General features: G+C 37.4%; 4 protein-coding genes across 5 annotated transcripts; all 4 read left to right on the top strand.

The window, feature by feature from the left end:
• The first annotated feature begins 377 nt into the window (after positions 1-377).
• On the top strand, positions 378-4,099 carry LOC125199854 (Thioredoxin family protein). 2 transcript variants are annotated; one of them, XM_089063293.1, is made up of 10 exons: positions 378-723; positions 1,236-1,274; positions 1,469-1,589; positions 1,757-1,818; positions 2,124-2,191; positions 2,305-2,354; positions 2,542-2,611; positions 3,280-3,403; positions 3,526-3,657; positions 3,807-4,099. In XM_089063293.1, exons 1-10 carry the CDS (start codon positions 418-420, stop codon positions 3,921-3,923), a joined length of 1,089 nt encoding a protein of 362 aa, XP_088919419.1. In that variant the 5' UTR covers positions 378-417; the 3' UTR covers positions 3,924-4,099. The 2 variants fall into 2 exon arrangements, with proteins under 2 accessions (XP_088919419.1, XP_047953677.2); XM_048097720.2 differs by having other exon boundaries at positions 3,526-3,642.
• A 1,024-nt stretch (positions 4,100-5,123) lies between these two features.
• Positions 5,124-7,256, top strand: LOC125199852 (trimethyltridecatetraene synthase-like). The gene is made up of 2 exons (XM_048097718.2): positions 5,124-6,062; positions 6,516-7,256. Exons 1-2 carry the CDS (start codon positions 5,163-5,165, stop codon positions 7,137-7,139), a joined length of 1,524 nt encoding a protein of 507 aa, XP_047953675.2. The 5' UTR covers positions 5,124-5,162; the 3' UTR covers positions 7,140-7,256.
• Positions 7,257-8,407: 1,151 nt separating this feature from the next.
• On the top strand, positions 8,408-10,799 carry LOC125220165 (cytochrome P450 71AU50-like). The gene is made up of 2 exons (XM_089069766.1): positions 8,408-9,322; positions 10,016-10,799. Exons 1-2 carry the CDS (start codon positions 8,426-8,428, stop codon positions 10,679-10,681), a joined length of 1,563 nt encoding a protein of 520 aa, XP_088925892.1. The 5' UTR covers positions 8,408-8,425; the 3' UTR covers positions 10,682-10,799.
• Positions 10,800-11,897: 1,098 nt separating this feature from the next.
• Positions 11,898-14,169, top strand: LOC125219818 (cytochrome P450 71AU50-like). Its single transcript, XM_048121892.2, has 2 exons — positions 11,898-12,834; positions 13,427-14,169. Exons 1-2 carry the CDS (start codon positions 11,944-11,946, stop codon positions 14,048-14,050), a joined length of 1,515 nt encoding a protein of 504 aa, XP_047977849.2. The 5' UTR covers positions 11,898-11,943; the 3' UTR covers positions 14,051-14,169.
• The last annotated feature ends 1,935 nt before the right edge of the window (positions 14,170-16,104 follow it).

Raw genomic sequence — 16,104 nt, forward strand, 5'->3', positions numbered from 1 at the left:
TGCTTTCACTATTATCATCTAAAAAATGCTCATTTTCCTACTAATTTTGATAGTCAAATTGCTAAATTAATAAATTATGAAAGATCCACACTTTTCAAAAACTAAATTATAAACTATAAAGTTTGTAATTTCGCAATTATCTAATATGTCCTTTTGTTTCAGCGAAATATTCAGTGACGTGATAAAATAGACTGACACAATACATCGTTCCATGTTTCACCAAAAAAAAAAACAGATGAGATAACTGTGAAAATTACAATTTTATAATATAGCATTTACAATTTAATTTTTAAAAATAAATGATAAATCAGAAATTAACCCTTCATTATTTATCTTGACAATTTATCCTAAAAAAATACTAATACACTCAATTTTTCAGAACTGAAGAGCAACTGCCATAACCACCACAATCTTCAAATGCATTCCTCACCAATTTCATCCCCAAATCCAACTCCAATCGGTGGAAAAATTCACATAAATTCCAACAAAAGCATACAGCCTTTTGCTAGAGCTCAATTCCCACCTTCAATCCTCGCAGTTTCTCGCAGAAATTGTCTCAAAAATGTCGTTTTTTGCAAAAGAAACAGAACTTGTGTGAGAAATTCCTCCAATCGAGAAGAGGAAGCCCAAATTTCTCAAGAAAAAGGAGCTCGCGATAATGACGGCGGTGGCCGCTCAACTAGCTTGCTGTCTTTTCTTTGCCCCTTGCTTAAGCTCTTCGCTGTAAGTAACTATGATTCAATTGATTGAAATTGTTTAGGAAATTTGGGCGTTACATGAATTTTACGGTTTAGGGTTTATGCTGCTGAATGCTGATTACACCATTTATTGTTTCGATTAATCTATTAAACTATATAATTTGATACTATTTGATTCGTGATTTTAGTCCAAGAGCTTGTTTGAGCTCGAATCCATAAACATATCAGATAGAAGTGGTTGTAATTTGTGTTTGATAGAGAATTAAGCTTACACGAAGTTTAGCTAAGTTAAAGCAATCAAACAAACTGTGTTTGATAAGAATATCAAATAAATTTGAGCTTAATTTTGTGTTTGATAAATTTCATAGCTCCAGACAAGCATAAAAATGTTAAGCTACACGAAGTTGCTCAATTAAGGTGTGTTCATGGTCGATTCATTGTTATCATCAGACGAACTCGGACGCAAATTCTAGTACATGTTTGCATAGCTGTATGTTTAGTTTGATTCAACTTGCTTACAGCCTGATTTTCTTGTAGGCAGGGGATCCGTCTGCAGAGAGAAACTATCTACTAGAGGTATCTTGAGCTTTTTGGGAAGCTTATATTTCTGTATAAAGGAACATAAATTTTGTAGATCCATCTCTTTTGTTTGCATTGATTTCATAAGATATGTGTGTAGTTGAATTATTTCATATGATTGACAGACAAATTCTTGGGAAGTTAGTGCGATGTTATTTATGTGTTTCAATAATTTTTTTCATATGTAATAGGAGGCTACATCTTCGTTATCTACTATAGCAAGGTTTCCGTGGGGTTCTAAATCACTATCCGACGGTTTAAACAACGAACAAAGAGCAGATCCTCCACTGCCTCTCCAATTATATGAATTTGGTATCTTCTCTTTCCGATTACTTTCTTGTTTCTTTTAGCTTTGGTCGCTCGTTTCCTTGTTTAAGTTCTTGTATAGTAAAGCCTATCTCGTAGACTCTATGATATTTGTACCAATCAATTATCCCTTTAACTTCGGACTAACTGAAGCTTGTAGGAATTGTCAACAGAGGCATGCCCATTCTGTAGAAGGGTTCGTGAGGCCATTACTGAGCTAGATCTCTCCGTAGAGGTACGCAATCCAAACTTTCCATTTAAAATATACTCTTGTCTCTCATGGTCTCTATCAAAGATTATTCCACTTTGCACATTTAAATTTTCAAGAAAAAAAGTAAGATTTTGAACGGCTGATGTATTAAACGATCAAGTTGGATGTCTACGTCGTCACTTCTTCAAGTTATCAATTCACTGTCAATTGAGTGAAAATTCAGAAAGGGTGAAAGTTTGTGTGTCTAGATTCAGTAACAGTTATCCCTTTCAAAAATCTTGAGTGATTTTCAGTGGTTGAATTTGCACAGCCGATTGTCATTCATGCAGATCTTTCCATGCCCAAAAGGGTCAGTAAGACATAGGGCAACAGTCAGACAACTTGGTGGCAGGGAACAGTAAGATTGCATTGCTTTTCACTCACACTTGGTTGATTCGTAAATACTTAGTTCAAGATTATAATGTCTTCATTTCCTTACAACTTACAAGAGCAAATTATATCCCCATTCAGGTTTCCCTTCCTCATTGACCCGAACACCGGAGTTTCTATCTATGAAAGCAGTAAGTAACAGGCTGGTTTTTCAAATGTATACTAAACTTGTAAATTAAATATTTTGGAGGATTTTGTATTTAGGTGCCTTAGAAAATTTTGCTGTCGCATTCCTGGGTTTAAAAGTGGATTTTGGAATCCATTTAGCTTGAATGTCGCATCTATTTACTCCATTAATGATTGTGAATTTATCTGCAGGTGACATTGTTAAATACTTATTTCAGCAATATGGAGGAAATAGGAGTCCGTCATTTGGAATCTTGGAGAGGTATTTTAGTTTTGTACAATTATCGTTATTTTGGAACAATGTATGAAATTTGGCACTTGTCTATCTCATCTACTATTTTTTTTAGTACATTTTTATATTCCATTATTTCCCACATAGGTGATTTGGCTACAAGAAGTTCTTCATACCTTTTATCCTTTTCCTTTTATGAAGACCTTTTGCCATATATTCTATGTTAAGAGTATGGTTAATCTCAGTTTGTGTCCCCAACATTCAGCATTTTTCGAAAAATGTCAGCACCTTGCCATTTCACTTTCTGGAAATGGTGAATTGGGGACATATTAAAGAAATCGGTGAAAATTGTAGACACAAACAAACTGTGATTAACCTATAAAAGAACAAGCATGTTTCAATCTTTCATTTTTATACGAGGGATTGGGCCTTTGCTCTTAGGATGTTTTGCATACTTTTAGATCTACTGATCTAGTCGAACACAAGAGATTTGAAGTGTTTTATTTGGTTTGTGTATCTATACTTGCGTTAAAATGGCGTTGCTTACAAAATTGACTTGTCTATGATATTTATTTAATTTAAGGGTAACAGTGTCATATTTATCTGTTGTATCTCCTCCTATTATAAATTTGTCATTTTAAATGAGGTTACACATGCACTGCACATAACCTTGCAATTGTATCATTTTTAAAATGCAGCACACTGCTCACAGGTTGGGTACCGACACTACTTCGAGCAGGCAGAGGAATGACGTTGTGGGAAAATTCAGTAAAACAATCGCCTCCCCAAAAACTGGAGCTCTTCTCATATGAAAACAACCCTGTAAGCATTGATGTTACACGATTCCTTATCTCTCTGTGTGCGTGCGTGCGTGTATGCTAGTCTAGTACTTGCCTATCCAGTCACTTGAAATGGGATCAAACGATATAATTCTTATTTGGCAGTATGCTCGAATTGTTCGTGAAGCACTTTGTGAACTGGAACTTCCTTATATTCTTCGGAGCGTGGGTGAAGGGTCTATACGGGAAAGAATGCTCAACGAGATGTCCGGATCAAAAGAGGTCAGCTCATGTAATGTGCATAGCGCCTAGATCCATTCGTCATAGAAAAATATTTACATAATGCAAAAATGGCTTGATCAATCCCCACACTTCTCATACATTATAGGTTTTGCTAACTTGTGACCAAAAGTTTACGTGTAAGCTCTGAACGGAATGTAATGCAGGTACCTTACCTTGTTGATCACAACACCGGCATGGAAATCAGAGATTACAAGAAGATCATTTCGTACTTGTTTGAAACGTATAGTTCGAAGAGAGTTCCTGCATATCTCCAGCAGTGAGTTCTGCCATTGAAGGAACTTTGTGCAGCATGATTCCATTATTTATTTAGGTATGTGTATCTTCCATTAGTAATTTGAGATGTTGTGAAGGTTCACATTGTAAGTGGTTTAGTTGAGGAACACTTCGGTGTTTTGTATTCGATTTATGAGGAGGAACATTGTGGTGTTTGTCCCTAGACCTTCTAGTTAACATATAAAGCTGAAAACATGCTAGTTGATCCAATCATGAAGCAATGATGATAACCACTGATTTTGCAATTAAGAAAAGAACGGACAGCCGGCAGGGGCGTAGCGCAGTTGGCAATGGAGGGGCAGTTCTTGCTACAAAGAAAAGAATGGACAAATAGATGTATGGCATTTTTATTAAGACATTATATCAAGATCGGTTGAATGTTGGCTTCCATGAGTAGAATATTTCGAAAATATTGTCCAAATGAGGTTATAAATTTATTACACCTAAATATTCAAAGCAATTCAAAATCAAATCCACCATGTTGTGAGGAATAGCAGGAAATATAATTAGCAATGAATTGTGATTGTATTTTGAACCGGAATCCCAAAGGACAAATATTTTTTTAAAAAGATTAAATTCGCTGACTTTTCAGATTTTGAGATTAAGTAAATTAAAAAAAAAGAGATTAAATTCATGACTTTTCAGATTTTGAGATTAAATAAATTTTTAAGAAAGTGATTAAATTCACTGACTTTTTTTAGATTAAATTTTCCACAACAATGGATTTTGAGATTAGATTTTTTATTACAATGGATGAGACACGTGAATTTTACTGTGGACTACAGGTTAGATTCTACTGTTTAAATTCTAGTGTAGATTCCTCACCCAATGCGTGCCACGTGTACAATGAAACGCTTATTTGAATTGATTGCTACAGATCAGATTCAACTGTTTAAATTCTAGTGTAGATTCCTCTCCCAAACCGTTCCACGTGTACAATTAAATGCTCATTTGAATTGTTGACTGCAGTTCAGATTCTCATGCGGTTTTAAAGTATCATTCCCTCCGTCTCATAATAAATATCACACTTTTCTTTATTCCACCAAAAAATGTTACATTTCGTCTTTTAAAAAAATTCTCTCTCACATTAGTTATAAAATTATACTGTCAATCTTTCAAATGTAACATTTATTATGAGACGAAGTCACGAAGGGAGTACTATAAATCTGCTGAGCCAATTAAAAAATTGTAAAATCATCAGATCTTCCATCACAAAACCTCCAAAAATGCTTCACTACCATGAATCCCTCTCCGCTCTAATCCTCCTCGCCGCACTAGCCTTCCTCTCACGGCTACTCTTCAACCGCCCCCGGCCGCGAAAGCTTCCACCGGGGCCCACGCCATGGCCGATCATCGGCAACATCCACCTCCTCGGCCCGTCCCCGCACCGCTCCCTCCACTCCCTCTCCCAAAAACACGGCGAGCTAATGCTCATCAAGCTAGGCTCCTCACCATCTCTCATCGCCTCCTCCCCCGAGATGGCCAGACAGTTCCTCAAGGTCCACGACGCCAACTTCGCCACCCGGCCCGCCCTCGCCGCCGGCAAATACACCGCCTACAACTACTCCGACATGACCTGGTCCCCCTACGGCCCCTACTGGCGCCAAGCGCGTAAAATCTTCCTCTCGGAAGTCTTCAGCCCTAACCGGCTCGAATTCTTCAAGCCGGTCCGGGATGAGGAAGGCAGGGCCTTCCTCGCCCGCCTGCATGCCCTCTCGGGCAAGCCGGTCTTGCTGAGGGGGCATTTGTCCCGGTTTACGCTTTCCAACATAAGTAGGATGGTGGTGAGCAATAAGTATTTTGGAGATAAAGAACAAGGGTCGGTTTTCGAGCTTGGGGAGCTGCAGGGGATGCTGGATGAGTGGTTTTTGCTGAATGGGGTGTTTAATGTGGGAGATTGGATACCGTGGCTCGGGTTCCTCGACTTGCAAGGCTATGTTCGGAGGATGAAGGAGCTGTACAAGAAGCTTGATAGGTTTAATGAGCATGTGATTGATGATCATCAGGCTAGGAGATCGGACGAGGAATTCAGCCCCGGAGATTTGGTGGATGTGTTGTTGGTGATGGCTGAGAAGCCTGATCTTGAGGTTAAATTGACAAGAGATGGTGTCAAAGCATTTTTGCAGGTACTATCATTTACATGTAACTTTTGTGATTTATAGTATAATAGTATTGATTTGCAGTTTATAGATTTTTATAAGTTAGTAGTATTACTTTTATAAGTTGGGAGTAACTAGTAGTAGTGTATGTTTGTGCTATCTGCTGTAATGATGCTAATCTGCTGTGATTTGGAAAGAAATTGAATAGTTTTAATCTTTTTTTTCTTTTTTGAAGAGTGTTCATATGCCTAGATTATATAGTATTGGTGTAGTAGTATTTTTATAAATAAATTCCACATGTGTGTATGAGTAGATTTAGGAGAGAGAATGAAGAAGAGATGTTGGTGTTTCAACGTGCCACTTTAAGTGAGACGAACGGTGTAGTATTTCTTTTATTGAGTAGTTTCTTGTTAATTAGTTGCTCACTAATATAGTTTGAGTTCATCATTTGTTGTGGCCTTTCACTCTGTATCATTATAGGACTTGCTAACCGGTGGCACGGACACCTCGGCTAAAACAGTCGAATGGGCCATCCACGAAGTAATGAGGCACCCTCGAGTAGCTGAAAAGGCGAGAGAAGAATTAGACCGGGTAATCGGAATGGAGAGATGGGTAGAAGAGAGCGACTACGCTCAATTACCTTACATGGATGCCATAATCACGGAGACGTGGAGGCTGCATCCGCTATCTCCGTTGCTACCACCCCATTGCGCGATTGAGGACTGCACGGTTGCAGGGTACGACATACCAAAGGGGACGCCCGTGATCATCAACACATGGAGCATAGGGCGGGATCCAAACTCGTGGGACGCGCCTGAAGAGTTCTTGCCTGAGAGATTTATCGGAAAAGATGTTGATATGATGGGAAGTAACTTTGCACTCTTGCCATTTAGCTCCGGGAGGAGGAGATGCCCCGGGTACAAGCTTGGACTTAAGCTTGTTCGGACAACGCTGGCTAATTTGTTGCATGGTTTCGATTTGAGGTTGGTTGATGGCATGAAGCCTCAAGATGTATGTGTTGAGGAACTATATGGGCTCACTGTGCATCCTAAAGAGCCTCTTCAACTTATCATGGAACCTAGACTTCCATCTCACCTATACTAAGTTATGTTCCTTGCATTTATTTAATTGAGCATGATTTATGTCGTTCTTTTCAGCATTCTGTTTCTTTGACCTGTACTCTGTTTTTTCTTGATTGAGTTAGTTATATTCTTTTTGGGATGTCCCGATTGAATTGAGTTATTCCATTTTTTTTAGAAAAAACAAATATTTAATTTGTCTTATTTTATTATTTTTCTCCTACTTTATTCTATGTTCATTTAACCTATTTAACATTATCTTCTAGTTTTCAATCCCAAAAAATTGTCTCAACTTAGATGAGACGGAGAAAGTAATTTTTTTTCTCAAGTTTCTCGCTAGGTTTTACCTAGAAAGATTTGAAGGAGGAATTTATTTGTTATCTATATGTGATACTTCCTCCGTCCGTGAAATGTTGTCCAGACTTTCTATTTTGATCCGTCTGCGAAAAGTTGTCCACTTTGCTTTTTCTTTTCTTTTTTTTGGTAAGTGATCCCCTCTAACTCTTTACACTCATATTTATTATATATAAATATGAGACTCTCGTTCCATTAAATTTTTCAACTGACTCTTCCTCGCATTTCTTAAAACTCGTATTGAGTCAAACTTGGATAATATTTCATGAACAGAGGGAATATATCGTTGGCTCTTTTCTTTACCGAGGCCCAACAGAACCCGACCCATTACCTTTAATCCACGTAGAGTCGGAACATTTATACTACTTCACTTTATAGCCTTATTTCTCTAGGGTTCGTTTGGTTTGTGGATAGTAGTTTCCATGAAATTCATGAAAATGATTTTCTTAATTTCTTGGATAGTGATGTTTCCTAAATGATCATCAACACAAAAAGATCACAGGCGTCCACTTTATAACTCTTTGGTGATTGGTCAATAATCTGAAAATGGATTGATAGGTTTACAAAGTCTAGCTATTTAGACAGGTGTGGAATCCTACATGTAATTGTTTAGCAAAGATCAATCCACTTGCCAAAAACACTTCAACCAATCAATTGTTATCATCTACTCGACTACATTTATACCACGTCTCACACCACACCATTTTTATACCATCTCGATTATCAACCACATATACTTCATTTACCACGAGTAAAATGTCATGTAAACATATGAAAACTAATCGAAAAATATTGGGAAAACATTATTTAAATTCATTCCAAAAACAAGGAAAATGCTAAAAAAACAAATTTTAAGGTGCTCAAAAAACTAAAATTAAAGAGAAAAAATAAATTTAGAATCCAATAAATCATCTACTATAAGTTTAGTAACGCAAATACCATCATTCTTCACTACCAATGGAGATCTCATTGCTGCTTCTTCTATCCCTAGTATACACCGCTGCAGCATACTTCATTTTCAAAATAGCCAAAAGTAGACGACGGCGGGAGCAGAAGCTTCTGCTCCCGCCGGGCCCAAAACCATGGCCTATAATAGGCAACTTGAACCTCCTCGGCCCAATCCCCCACCAATCCCTCCACCATTTATCCCAAAAACACGGAGAAATAATGCTACTGAAATTCGGAAAATTCCCAGTCCTGGTCGCCTCGTCCCCCGAGATGGCCAAACAGTTCCTTAAAGTCCACGACGCCGTCTTCGCCTCAAGACCCACTTTCGCGGCCTACAAACACGTCAGCTTCGACTACTCCGACGTCTCCTTCTCTCCCTACGGCCCCTACTGGCGGGAGGCGCGTAAAATATTCATGACGAAAGCGCTGAGCGCCCGAAAAGTCGAGAGCTTTGAGCCCATCCGTGTCGAGGAGAGGCGCCGGCTGCTCTTCCGTTTAATGTCGTTATCTGGAAAACCGGTTGAGCTGAGAGAGCATTTGTTGGGCTTCACTCTCTCGGTTGTGTCGAAGATGATATTCAAGGAGAAGTATTTTGGAGGTGGAGGAGATGATTCGGCTTTGGACATGGTTGAGATGGGAGAGATAGTGAGGGAGTGGTTTGTGCTAAATGGAGCTTTTAACATTGGGGATTGGATCCCGTGGGTTGACTTTCTCGATTTACAGGGCTATGGGAAGAAGATGAGGGCTTTGCGGAGGAAAATGGATGGATTTTGCGACTATGTGATTGATGATCATTTGGAGAGAAGGGGAGAAGGTGAGGATGATTTTGTGGATGTTTTGCTGCAGATAGCTGAGGAGGAAGACGGAGTTCGATTCACGAGGGATTCTGTGAAGGCGTTAACGATGGTACGTAGTGTTACGTTTCTACCCGAGTGAAAATTTAGTGGTCGAGATATATTGACTTGTGGCCTATCCAGTCAATCACAATTGCAAAAAATAAAAAATAAAATAAAATTGGTAGGTCATGAATTAGACCCCGTGAGCTATGTGTCTGGATCACTAAATTTTATTTGTTTGTTGATTTGATTGGTCCTTGAATTAAAGGATAGTTTGGTCAATTTATAATTATAGGGAGGAAAATAATAAAAAAAAGGGAGAGAATAAATATAAAAGAGTAAAAATCCTTATTCTGAAAAATTCGCATGCCTCGAACCTATATTCTGAAAGGTCAACGAATTTAATCCCTATTCTCGAAATGTCAGCGAATTGAGCCTCATACCAATTCTTAGATGGTGTCATTGAGTCTATTGAACTGGAGACTCTAATTTGGGTTTGGAACTTTCAATATCAAATCGACTTCATTCTACAATTTAACTTATATAGGACACTTAAATATTTGATTAACTTCAGATATTTATAAAATTGGGATTCAAACACACACAGAATTTACAATATAGTTTTAATTAATAATTTATTGTAATAAAAGGATTTAAAATTGAATTATAGAACGTATTTATATCATCAAGTACAATCCATAAAATTGCAATAACAGCACAGGTCGATTTCATGATGCCAAAAAACTTGTTTCTCTTCTTGCAGAACTTGTTGGTTGCCGCCGTAGATACCTCAGCTGGAACGATCGAATGGGTTATGCTCGAACTCCTCAAGCACCCGCGCGTTATGGAAAAGGCGAAAGCAGAGCTGGACAGAGCGATCGGGAGAAATAGATGGGTAGAGGAGCGTGACATGGCTCAATTGCCATACATGAATGCCGTCATCATGGAAACGTTCCGCCTGCATCCAATCGCTACACTGTTAGCCCCTCATTGCGCGATCCAGGATTGCAACGTTGCAGGCTACAATGTCTCGAAGGGCACTCTAGTCCTCGTTAACGCATGGAGCATAGGGAGGGACCCGAACTCGTGGGATGCCCCTGAAGAGTTCATGCCTGAGAGATTCGTAGGAAAAGAAATAGAATTCATTACAGGATCTAACTTTGCAGTGTTGCCGTTCGGGTCGGGTCGAAGAAGGTGCCCGGGGATCAATCTTGCACTTAAGACTGTTCCAACAACATTGGCTAATTTGTTGCATGGATTTGAGCTTAAATTGGAGGAAGGCATGAGGGTTGAAGATATAAGCATGGAGGAGCAATATGGATTGACTACTATTCCTAAACACCCTCTTTCTCAATATGGATTGACTACTATTCCTAAACACCCTCTTTCTCTCATCATGGAACCTACATTGCCATGTTATCTTTATTGATTTCTTAATGTGCATTTAACTCTAGTGTAATGTTAGTGTATGAGTATAATGCAATGAAAGATCAGTGTATTTGGAAAAAAAGTTGAATAATTTTAATATTTTTTTTTCTTTTTTTAAAGAGTGTTCATATGCCTAAATTAGTATTGGTGTAGTTGTATAGTTATAAATAAATTCCACATGTGTAATTTTTTATTAGTGTATTAGGAGATGTATGATGAGTAGATTTAGGAGAGAAAATGAAGAAGAGATGTTGATGTTTTCATTTTAGGAAACATGCCGCTTTAAGTGAGACGAACGGTGTAGTATTATCTTTTATTGAGAAGTAGTTTCTTGTTAATTAGTTGTTCACTAATATAGTTTGAGTTCATCATTTGTTGTGGCCTTTTTGGAGAATGGAATCTTAGTCTTATATGTTTCATTGTACAACAATTTCTTCATCATTTATCATGCCTAGCTATCATATTAACAAATGCTTATACTGCTTCCGCCTTTTCACTCTGTATCCTGACTGAATTGAGTTGTTTCATTTTCTTTTGAAAAAGATAAATATTTAATCTTTTTTATGTTTTACTCTTTCTTATATCTCCTATTTTATTCTCTCTCTTATTTTATATTTATTTAACCTATTTAAGACAATTTCTTAAATTTCATACTAAAAAATTGTCTCTAACTTATATGGGACTGAGAAAATACTTTCTTACCTCATTTAGTCTCGCTAGGTTTAATCCCACATAAAGTCAGATAGCCTTATTTCTCTCTCTGAAGGATTCGTTTAGGGTTTAGGGTTTAGGGTTTAGGGTTGGTTTGTGGATAGTAGTTAGTTTCCATGAAATTCATGAAGTCTGATTTTCTTAATTTCTCGGATAGTGATGTGTCCTAACTCTTTGGTGTTTGGTCCGTAATCTGGAAAATGGATTAAGTCTAGCTATTTTAGACAGGTGAGGAAATTCTACATGTAATTAACTGTCTAGCAAAGATCAATCCACTTGCCTAATACACTTCAACCAATCAATCGTTATCATGTACTCGATTACATTTAAACCACGTCTCACACCACACCATTTTTTATAGCATCTCGATTCTCAACCACATACTTCATTTTACCACGAGTAAATTGTCATGTAACATTAATTAAATTCATTCCAAAAACAAGGAAAATGCTATAAAAAAAACAAATTTTAAGGTGCTCAAAAAACTAAAATTTAAGGGACAAAAAATAAATATAGAATCCAATAAGCAAAAACCATCATTCTTCACTACCAATGGAGATCTCATTGCTGCTTCTTCTAGCCTTAATATACACCGCTGCAACATACTTCATTTCAAAAATAGCCAAAATTGGACAACGGCGGGAGCAGAAGCTCCCACCAGGTCCAAAACCATGGCCGATAATAGGCAACTTGAATCTCCTCGGCCCAATCCCCCACCAATCCCTCCACCATTTATCCCAAAAATACGGAGAAATAATGCTACTGAAATTCGGAAAATTCCCAGTCCTTGTCGCCTCGTCCCCCGAGATGGCCAAACAGTTCCTTAAAGTCCACGACGCCGTCTTCGCCTCAAGACCCACCTTCAAGGCCTCCAAACACGTCAGCTTCAACTACTCTGACGTCGGCTTCTCTCCCTACGGCCCCTACTGGCGAGAGGCGCGTAAAATATTCATAACCAAAGTGCTGAGCGCCCGAAAAGTCGAGAGCTTTGAGCCCATCCGTGTCGAGGAGAGGCGCCGGTTGCTCTCCCGTTTAATGTCGTTATCGGGAAAACCGGTTGAGCTGAGAGAGCATTTGTTGGGCTTCACTCTCTCGGTTGTTTCGAAGATGATTTTCAAGGAGAAGTATTTTGGAGATAGAGAAGATAAATCGGTTTTAGACATGGATGAGATGAGTGAGATAGTGAGGGAGTGGCTTGTGCTACATGGAGCGTTTAATATTGGGGATTGGATCCCGTGGGTTGACTTTCTCGATTTACAGGGCTATGGGAAGAAGATGAGGGCTTTGCGAAGGAAAATGGATGGATTTTGTGACTACGTGATTGATGATCATTTGGAGAGAAGAGGCGAAGGTAAGGAAGATTTTGTGGATGCTTTACTGCAGAGAGCTGAGGAGGAAGATGGAGTTCGATTCACGAGGGATTCTGTCAAGGCGTTAACCATGGTACGTGGTAGTAAATACTTTTCTACCTGAGTTAAAATATAGTGGCCTGGGATATATTGACATGTGGTCCATCCAGTCAATCACAATTGCAGGAAAAAAAAAAAATGGTAGTTCACGTGAGCTATGTGTCTGGATCACTAAATTTTATTCGCTTGTTGATTTGCTTGGTCCTTGAATATAAATTCTTACCAAAATGCCAATTCCCAAATTCTTAAATGGTGTCATTGAGTCTATTGAATTGGAGACTCGAATTTGGGTTTGGAATTTCAATTTCAAATCGACTTAATTCTACAATTTAACTTATATAGGAAAATTAAATATTTTGAATTAACTTCAGATATTTGTAAAATTGGGAATCTCAAACACACATTATACAAATTGTACACACAGAATAATATTATCGAATTTCGGTTAATTTTTTATTCAACGGGCATAATTTGAAATTACAATATAATTTTATTTAATAATTTATTTTTATAAAAGGAATTAAAATAGAATTAGAATATTATATCATCAAGTACAATCCATAAAATTGCAATAACAATACAGGTCGAATTCCATTATCCCAAAAAACTTGTTTCTCTTATTGCAGAACTTGTTGGTTGCCGCCGTAGATACCTCAGCTGGAACGATCGAATGGGTTATGCTCGAACTCCTCAGACACCCGCACATTATGGAAAAGGCGAAAGCAGAGCTCAACGAAGTGGTTGGGAGAAATAGATGGGTAGAAGAGAATGACATGCCTCAATTGCCATACATGAATGCCGTCATCATGGAAACGTTCCGCCTACACCCAATTGGTACATTGTTAGGCCCTCATTGTGCGATCGAGGATTGCAACGTTGCGGGCTACAATGTCTCGAAGGGCACACTAGTCCTCGTTAACGCATGGAGCATAGGGAGGGACCCGAACTCGTGGGATGCTCCAGAAGAGTTCTTACCAGAGAGATTCATAGGAAAAGATTTCGAATTTATTACAGGATCTAACTTTGCAGTGTTGCCATTCGGGTCGGGTCGAAGAAGGTGCCCAGGAATCAATCTTGCACTTAAGACTGTTCCAACAACATTGGCTAATTTGTTGCATGGATTTGAGGTTAAATTGGAGGAAGGCATGAGGGTTGAAGATATAAGCATGGAGGAGCAATATGGATTGACTACTATTCCTAAACACCCTCTTTCTCTCATCATGGAACCTACATTGCCAAGTTATCTTTAATGATTTCTTAATGCGCATTTAACTCTAGTGTAATGTTAGTGTATGAAATAAATGTAATGAAAGATATAAATGTAATGAAAGATATAAATAAAATGAAAGATCAGTGTATTATTTGAGTATCTAAGTTGAGTGTTAATAAAGTGTCACAGATTTACAAGCCATTTTTCTAGTAGTGTGCTTCATCAATGAATGTTACCTATATATGATACGTAGAAAAAGATATTAGAATTCTTAAAAAATACTAAATTGCATGGTGAGGCAAATATGATGTCTTATATCATATGATATGTTTATACTATCTATATATATACTCCTATGTTTCAGTACAATTTATTACCAGTAAACCTTGTTGTCTTTACTCTTGCAGGTCTGATTGTACTCCCGCCCGTCTGCAAATAGGAGTCCCAATTCTTTCGGGCACGGGTTTAAGAAATGTTAAAAAAAGGTGGGTGGAAGAAAGTTAGTGGAGTAAAGGTCTCACTTGTATTGTATTAGTTTTAAATGACATGTAAGTGGAATGTGTTAGTGGAATGTGGAGTCTCTTTAACATTTATGGTAATTATGATCCGGGACTCATATTCGCGGATGGAACAAAATAGAGAAATGAGACTCCTAGTTGCGGACGGAGGGAGTACAATGTATGTAGCCTTATTTATCTCTTTTGTGTACTATTGTAAGAGGCCTGTTAATTGTGAGACTCGACATCTCAATGAATAATTGGCAAAATAGGTCTCAGTTAACAACTAAACCTTGTAGACCATAATAGATGACTTTTTTTTTTTTAATTTGTTTCATAAAAGAGTATCATATTTTCATTTTTGAAAAAAGTTATTTTTTTTATCAATATTTAAAATATGGAGTACTGTTTTTTTCATCACTTAACAAATAAAATAACATTTACTAAAACATGTGTCATTATTCTAGTATAATACTTATACTATTTAGGATGCATGGGATGAAGGAAATAATGCTATTAGACATATAGCCAATGGAACACTCGGAGATTAGGAAATTGTACAAGCAATTGGTTGGCAAAGATTAAATTTTAAGGTGCTAAAGAAACTAATAACTCAATATTTAAGAGGCTATATATAAGTGACACAATTTTGTATTTTTAAACAAAAACATACTATTAATTTCAAATATCCAAAAGATACATAGTTATAACCCTATAGATAAATTTTGCGTAGAAAAATAGAAATTACGGCAAGATTTTTATATAGCAAGCCCATGTAGGGGCATGTTAGGATGCCATCACCCCTTAAAATAACACCATACCACCATTCCTAGCCAATCATTTGTACACGTGGACGAATAATAAGCTATCGTGGCAAAAAAAGACCCCCAAAAAAGACGGCTAACAATTTGTTGGTCTTTATACAGCAATTTTTCTTGTCCAGCAATATTCGACACACTATACAACAATCTATAGATTGATGTGTAGTGTTTATAATATTGATGTGTAGCATTTATAATATTGTTGTATAAGTGGTGTCACGATGTCACTTTAAGAGGGGTTGTCATTTTAACACAAATCAGCCCATATATATATATTAATTCGGCCACAACAAACAGACACAAACAAAATCTTGACATCTAATATTTGGAAATATTGATTTTAGGTGCAACAAATAATTAAGTAGCATGCCACCGTTAGAGCAACCAGCATTGCGATAGACAACGCTCGGAGTGTGAAAACAATCGTTTGTCTCACTCTTGGCCAATTGCCTTCCTCTCTCTCCATACTTTTTGTAATGAATATTGGACAATGATGAGTTGTGTAATACTACTAGCTTATGAAGTGTAGATATAGATAATAGATCTTGAATAATACTTCTGAACTAAATTTAGGAGTAATTTATAAGAAATAGTAGTAAATAATAATATAATATTAAAGGACACAACTATACCCCTTTTTACTCTAGCGTGGATATGCCACAGCCACACCACCACATATATTTAATAAACAAATGTCCAAAATGAAATAATTGAACACTCAAACAATAAAATTACAATCCAATCAATCCTCTATATATTTACTAATGCATAAACCA

This window comes from Salvia hispanica, chromosome 1 (genome assembly GCF_029641045.1).
Source record: "Salvia hispanica isolate PSC_SH4W2 chromosome 1, Shi_PSC_v1, whole genome shotgun sequence".
NCBI lineage: Eukaryota > Viridiplantae > Streptophyta > Magnoliopsida > Lamiales > Lamiaceae > Salvia > Salvia hispanica.